This window comes from Nanorana parkeri, unplaced genomic scaffold (genome assembly GCF_000935625.1).
Source record: "Nanorana parkeri isolate BGI_ZX_2015 unplaced genomic scaffold, ASM93562v1 scaffold19, whole genome shotgun sequence".
Classification (NCBI taxonomy): Eukaryota; Metazoa; Chordata; class Amphibia; order Anura; family Dicroglossidae; genus Nanorana; species Nanorana parkeri.
In genome coordinates, this window is record NW_017306287.1 from 90,979 (window position 1) to 98,535 (window position 7,557).

Consider the following 7,557-nt stretch of genomic DNA (forward strand, 5'->3'; position numbering starts at 1 on the left):
CCTTCTTTCGTGGCAGGGGGGGGGGGGGGGGGGGGGGGCAGGATCAACAGGTATTTTTGCACATGCTGAACAGATGTAACAGAACTTTTCCAATAGTACTTTTAACAGTGCAAATAGGAGACGTTCACATACACTTTAATAAACTAGGCAGAGCAGAGTGGAGATGGTAACCCATAGCAACCTCTCCTAGGTAACAAGACTGGTCAGTGATGAGTTTTTATTGCTGTAGGTTACTGCGCTTTTGTTCATTGTTCTATGCCTGAATAAATAAGTCTGCAGCCTGTTACAGTGTATCTTTGTGTTCTACAGCTTAATGGCGGATCATCGACTTCCTCATCTCACAGTGATCTGCAGAGTCCTGACAAAGATTCACAGGTAGGTCTCCTCCAGCCAAACAGCTAAGTACATAGCAGAAGCAAATCTATACTGAAGCTGAACTCCGGGAGAAGCAAATATGGCATCAAATCAATACAAGAGCCATGTGTATTGCTACTTGAATCTTGGAGAGCTTTGTGTATTTCTTCCAGATCTGTGCAGTAATCCTGCGTGAGACTTGGAGCTTCCTGTAATAAAGACCGCTCACTGCTGTTCTCTCTCTCCATGTGCAGGGTGACTGGTCTTGTATCCGCCCCCTCCTGTAATAAAGACCAGTCACTGCTACTCTCTCTCCATGTGCAGGGTGACTAGTCTTGTATCCGCCCCCTCCTGTAATAAAGACCAGTCCCTGCTGCTCTCTCTCCTTGTGCAGGGAGACTGGTCTTGTTCCGCCCCCTCCTGTAATAAAGACCAGTCACTGCTACTCTCTCTCCATGTGCAGGGAGACTGGTCTTGTATCCGCCTCCTCCTGTAATAAAGACCGCTCACTGCTGTTCTCTCTCTCCTTGTGCAGGGTGACTGGTCTTGTATCCACCCCCTCCTGTAATAAAGACCAGTCACTGCTACTCTCTCTCCATGTGCAGGGAGACTGGTCTTGTTCCGCCCCCTCCGGTAATAAAGACCAGTCACTGCTACTCTCTCTCCATGTGCAGGGAGACTGGTCTTGTATCCGCCTCCTCCTGTAATAAAGACTGCTCACTGCTACTCTCTCTCCTTGTGCTGGGTGATTGGTCTTGTCCCCGCCCCCTCCTGTAATAAAGACCGCTCACTGCTACTCTCTCTCCATGTGCAGGGAGACTGGTCTTGTATCCGCCCCCTCCTGTAATAAAGACCGCTCACTGCTGTTCTCTCTCTCCTTGTGCAGGGTGACTGGTCTTGTATCCACTTCCTCCTGTAATAAAGACCAGTCACTGCTACTCTCTCTCCATGTGCAGGGAGACTGGTCTTGTTCCGCCCCCTCCGGTAATAAAGACCAGTCACTGCTACTCTCTCTCCATGTGCAGGGAGACTGGTCTTGTATCCGCCTCCTCCTGTAATAAAGACTGCTCACTGCTACTCTCTCTCCTTGTGCTGGGTGATTGGTCTTGTCCCCGCCCCCTCCTGTAATAAAGACCGCTCACTGCTACTCTCTCTCCATGTGCAGGGAGACTGGTCTTGTATCCGCCCCCTCCTGTAATAAAGACCGCTCACTGCTGTTCTCTCTCTCCTTGTGCAGAGTGACTGGTCTTGTATCCGGCCCCTCCTATAATAAAGACTGCTCACTGCTGCTCTCTCTCCTTGTGCAGGGTAACTGGTCTTGTCTCTGCCCCCACTTTTGTAATGGGTGGGGCCTGCTGGATCCCTCCCACAGCTCTGCTCTCTGCATAGGCTATGTGTAGCACCGTGATTATGCTTGTATTTGGGTTTTCAAAGCATTTGCTGCACATAAAGTGGATTTACATCCTGTGTGGAATATATTTAAAGGAAAGTTTTTGTGTCCGGAGTTCAGCTTTATAAAACTGACCCAGAAATCATTTGTAAATGAATGCATTTGCTCCTGTCTTTCACTGAGGGTGCATTCCCACCAAAATCGGAAGTACTTGCAAGTCAACGGAGGGTCCATTGACTTGCAATTGGACCTTCCGATCCATTGAGTTCCATCGCGTTTTATGTTTTTTCTTGGCAAGCTTTATGTGAAGTAACAAGTCCTGACTGGACATACTTTACTGTAACGGCCTGCGATGCGTTAGCACACCTTTTTGACGCCCTGCATTGCGCTGAAAGACAGTAGAGCATGCTCATTTTTTTTGCTGCGGTGTGAACTGTCCCCATTCATTTTTCGTTGCCCTTGCGTTACCATCCATTACAAAAACGGATGATGATGCAACGCAGCGGATCCGGTATGAATGGGGGCCGTAAAGATTGTCTTTCACTATATAGCTGCACACGTTTCAAAGCTTGCAGTTGTGTTTCACCACAGCTGGAGTGCCACGGTTGCCTACCCCTGCTTTATGTTATATCCATCCGTTAATGTGGATGAACATTGAAAAGTAGACTTGGAATTACCAGAATAGAAGAATGTATTCTCTGTTGTGTGCGTATGATCAGCGCGCTCTGTCGAGCAAATTCTAAACACGCTTAGATATGATAAACAAAATGATTTTCCTTTCCACCTTTGTCAACAGGGATTCGACGAGTCCAAAAAGGATCCCTTCGAAGAGAGCGGTTTGAGTCTCAGCCCCACGGCGGCGGAGGCCAAGGAGAAGGCGCGGGCTAAGCGAGCCAACAAACGGGCCCCCCAGATGGACTGGAGCAAGAAACACGAAATCTTCAGCAACTTCTGATCCCTCCCTCTTCACCAACAGCCGGGATGAGAGCGTTCCCTGGACTTGTACCCCTCTCCCGCCACCTATATATATATATTAAAGACAAAAAAAACGAAACCACTGCGGATTAACAGGCGCGGCGAGGATTAAAAACCGACTAACGAGAGGATGTCACCAAATCACTTGTTTAACCCTTTCAGTTGCGTGGCTTTTCAAGGCATTTAACGCTGACTTCTTTTTTGTCTCTTCAGTGCCAGAGGCACCCCACCAGCTTTGCAGGAGGGAGCCGGCTTGATCTCCGATCCTTTTGCCGGCTCCCAGAGTCCTTTGGCGCGAACCAAACTTCTCCGGCAGCACCCTATGGGCATTATTGTCAGGCTGGCTCGTGGACCTGTCCTCCACTGGAGAGCCTAACTTAAGACTGGAACTATTATTGGAAGCCAGAAAAGAAACGGAACAGGAGCAGAGGGCTTGCAGCAGCTCAGTACGGGGCGGTTCATTGTGGGAAGTCAGGCCAGCGAGTCTCTACAGCTGCATTGTATTCTTCCTCGTGTGTTTATATAACTCCTTCCTCATCCTTTCCTGCGCTTCCACCAAGGATTAGGCAGACTTGTGTCCGCAGGCTATGACCACTGTTAGTGAAGCGCTCGGGATAGACCGTAATTAAAGAGCGTCTCCAGGCAGCCAATAAAATCAATCAGTGGACTGTCAGTGCTTATCCTCACAACGGCGGTAAATTCTGAACGTCCATTTGGTTTAACCAAATGTGAGTTATATGTTATTATCAACTGATCCATCGCAGCGGGACCAAGGATTGCTTTCAGAGCACGTCTGCAAGGGACTGCAGCCTCTTCCATTTAATCCTTTGTAAAGGTCTACTTCCCCCTCACAGTGCTGCGGCCTCGGGTCGGCGGTGCGAGTCATTTTGAATACAGATGTGACATGGGCGTGCATATTAAAATGCAGCGGAGTTAGGACATTGGGACCAGGGCAGGGTCAAGGCAGTTGGCAGAAGAGAAGGTTGCCTTGGGCACTTGAAGGGCAGGAGCAGCAACCTATGCTGCTGTTCGAAGCTCATAGGTGGAGGTACAAGTTGGCCTTTTCGCCTTGGGTGTTAAAGGACCTTGGCCCACCACTGACTGGGACTACCTCCTCTGCTTATGCTCAAGTTTGAGAATATGGAGATTGAGTGACCATAGAGATGGACCAGAGAGATGACCTGACACACACAACCTATACTAGGATGAAAATTAGAGACGCTGTGTAGGTTGTCTCCCTTTGTCCTTTTAATTTGCAGAGGGGTGGACCTTTAACCACATCCATATGGCCCTTATATCACCGGAAGAGAACATATATGTGGTAGAGTTAATTAGCCAAACCTGACATGTAAGTATTTGTAGAACATAGGCTCACCCCACTTTCTTCATTCAACATTTTCCCATGCCATCCCCTCATATAGACCTCATGAACATTCCAGAAGTCAATGTTGGGTTTGACTTGAGAATCGGGAGTGTTAGGAGTAGATAAAGGCTGGATGGGCTAGCATTAGGGTGCCCATACACCTTACAATGTATCTGCAGATTTTCTGTGGTCAGATGGAAAAAGTGCAACAGATTGGCCCAGGCGGAGATTACTCCATCCACACAGTGTAGCGTAGATGGAGGAATCTGTTGCACTTTTTCCATCTGACCACAGATCATTGTAAGGTGTATGGGCAGCTTTAGACTTTGGGCAGGGTGCTGGTTGTAGTGGGACCACAGCTGGACACAAATATTTCAGTCTGTACCATCTCTATGGGATCCCTTTAACCAGGAACTCTGGGGATATAATTAAACATTCCATTCGATTTATATCCAATCACGACAGAACTTCCCTCGCATCATAACCCAGCCATGAAGAGATTGTAATGTGTGAGCAGCTTTAGGGTTGGTATAAACAACCATTTTAGATCAGGTGGAGGTCACTTTGCAGGTACACTGATCCATTAGGCCTGGTTCACACCTGAACGTTTTGTAGCGCGTTCAACGCTCGACGAACGCTCTACAAAACGCTCAAACATCTAAATCCCATTGTATTCAATGAGTCTGGTTCACACCTTGGCGTATTTCAACCCGTCCGAACGCGATACAAAACGGCCCCCGCCTGAAAAGGTACATGAGCTTATTTGCGGGGTTTTTGTCTCGCGTTTCCATTGGGATACAGCCAAGTAGCCCTCGGAAACGCGCGTTTGGCGCACGTTTTTTTTACCGCGAATCGCGGTAAAAACGCGCTACAAACGCGCATATTCGATACGCCTAGGTGTGAAACAGGGCCTAAGAAATCATTGAAAGCTGATCTCTAGGCAGATATAGAAGACACGATTAAATGCAGGTTGTATGTATTAATACATTCAAATACAAGGTATCAGCTTACTCCAATCCCCTGAACAGCAGCACTCAGACTGAAGATGGACCGAGAGCCATTGAGGTGTTCTGCATGCATATGTGTTGGCGAGCAACATGCTGATAGGAGAGAGCAGAGTGAGCAGAAAGATGAGCTCATTCGTCTGCTGCTGCTCTTTTACTGTCCAGTCAGTAGGCTCGGGGTGGAGAGAAGACACCACTGTAAGTGGTGTCATCCACCTAGCTGTGTGGTAGAGCACAGCAATGCAAATCTTTTACAGGTAAAACAGCACATACATAGTATATATATATATATATATACTGTGTATGTATGTGTGTATATATATATATATATCTCATCTGTGTATTTAGCTGGAGTCCAGCTTTAAACCTCGGAGCCGGATTGTTCTTAGACCGATCCCTGGATCCTCTCTCCCCCTCCGCTGCAGCGGTCTAAGGTCCCTGAGTCATTATGTTCTATACACAGTGTATAGGATGTGAGGACGCCAAGGGACATACCATCACGGCAGAGGAGAAGGAGACAGGCTGGAGGGAAAGCTGTCACGGCCGGCCAGCATTTTACATTTGTGCAGTTGCCCCACTGATAACTTCTTGTGATGACTGTAATCAGTCATAATGTTCCCAGGTATCGCCTTGGTCTATAGGACACCTCCCCTCCATGTTATGGAGATGAGGAAAGGAGGGGGTGTTCTGTAATCCTAATATAGTTCCTGTCCTAGGGTGACAACACTGCTCCTCCAAAGATACAGTACACTGAGCAGAGGTTGTCACCTTAAGCTGTGCAGATAGACTTTATTAGAGCACTGACAGAGGGTGCATTCCAAAGACTCCGAGGCATTGCACAATCTCAGCCTGACGCTTGTGTTTTATGGACTGCAGCAAAATATGAACAACATGGCTGCGAATGCTGTTAACACTTAGGGTGCCAACTTCATCAGGGAACAGACGGGGGGACTCCAGCCAGGGATCGGGGTCATCATTCTGAAAATGAAGTTGCTGTTGACAGCATTTTACAGTTGCACTGTTTACTGAATGCAGCCCAGAACCGCTGGCTTGCTCTACCCAACTTGACAGGCAGATGGTTTCAGTTAAAGGGAACAAGTTGGAGGAAAGCTGAATCCAGACACTCAGCATTCTGTCCTTGAGGAAGAAGAATAGCTGGCTTCTCCTCTGATGGCGAGAGCTTTCACAATAGATGCAATCACAAGTGCAGAGAATACAGTTGTGGAATGACCAGCATCTGGCAAGGCATGCTGGGACTTCTAATGTGACAACATTGGCTTTAACTCTTGCTACACATATATTAAGCTCTCCCACAGTGACACCAGATGACAGCTTTCAGAGGCTCAGAATCAGAAAGTGGAAAGAGAATCCTGATTGTTTTGAATCACTACCTTAGTAATCTTTGAAGCAGTCCACGTGGCTGATTTTGTACATTACCCGTATTTATAAAGGGCTCTTTATAACATCACAACTGAGTCTCTCCGCATACAAGTCAATGGAAATGCAAAAGCAGCCTAGAATGAGGTCACACGCAGGGGCGTCCTGAGGCTTGGTGTCACCCGGAGCGGGTACCAGGTGACATCATTGCGCATGCGTGTGACGTCATCACGCACGTTCGCGATCACATAACGCGCATGCGCTGCCATCTTTGTGACACTTGCCGGTGGCCATCTTGGTGATGGACGCTGGCAGAGAGAGGAGGGGACGTTCACCCGGTGGAATAAGGTATGCCGCTGGGTCCCCTCCTCTCTCCTGCAACTGTGGTGCTCTCGGTCCATGACCGAGTGCCCGCCTTTTCAGAGGGGGTGACACCATAATGACCGTCAGTCATTTTGGCGTCACCCCTCCAATGGTGCAGGCCGTACCCCCCTAATGACGCCACTGCACACGCACATGTGAAGGAACTCAAACGGAACCTGAATGCATCTGAAAGCACACTCCATTACCCCATCTATACTTGGTAGTGTTGCATTCTCTTGTCACATGATTCTGAACTAAGTATTCTTCTTTTGCTGCATTGTCTGCAGGGACGCAGCATTGGTAGTTATGGAGGCTTTATCTAGCTGGGTAGTCAGCCATACATAATGGATTTCAGGAAGGAGAGGTAATAAAGTATAACCCAGAAGGTTATGGTGAGAGGCTTTAGCTAGCAGGGTGGTCAGCCATGCATGATGGATTTTAGGAAGAAGACATGATATATATTATATAACCCAGAAGGTTATAGTGAGAAACCAAAAAGTCCTCCACTCAACCTATGCATAGCACAGTCAAGCTTTCGTAAAGCAGAAGGTATTCACAGGTCTCATTCCATCCTTTATCCCAAAAATAAGATTAGGGCAGTGGGTGGAGCCATGCAGATCGTTGCTTTATGCTCCATGGCTAACTGTACATCCAGAATGGCTATATATGCGTGATTTTAGCCTAATATTATAGAGCCATTTATTCAAAACTGCATACAGCTGTTTCAGGCT

General features: G+C 47.8%; 1 protein-coding gene across 1 annotated transcript in view; it reads left to right on the plus strand.

The window, feature by feature from the left end:
• Positions 1-3,242, plus strand: part of SLC9A3R2 (SLC9A3 regulator 2) — a gene marked incomplete at its 5' end in the record, with an annotated part of 90,303 nt that extends 87,061 nt beyond the window's left edge. Inside the window, 2 exons of the mRNA XM_018561004.1 lie at positions 310-375; positions 2,541-3,242. Coding sequence (XP_018416506.1) covers positions 310-375; positions 2,541-2,699 — 225 coding nt within the window. The remainder of the gene's footprint in view (positions 1-309; positions 376-2,540) is intronic.
• Positions 3,243-7,557: the final 4,315 nt, after the last annotated feature.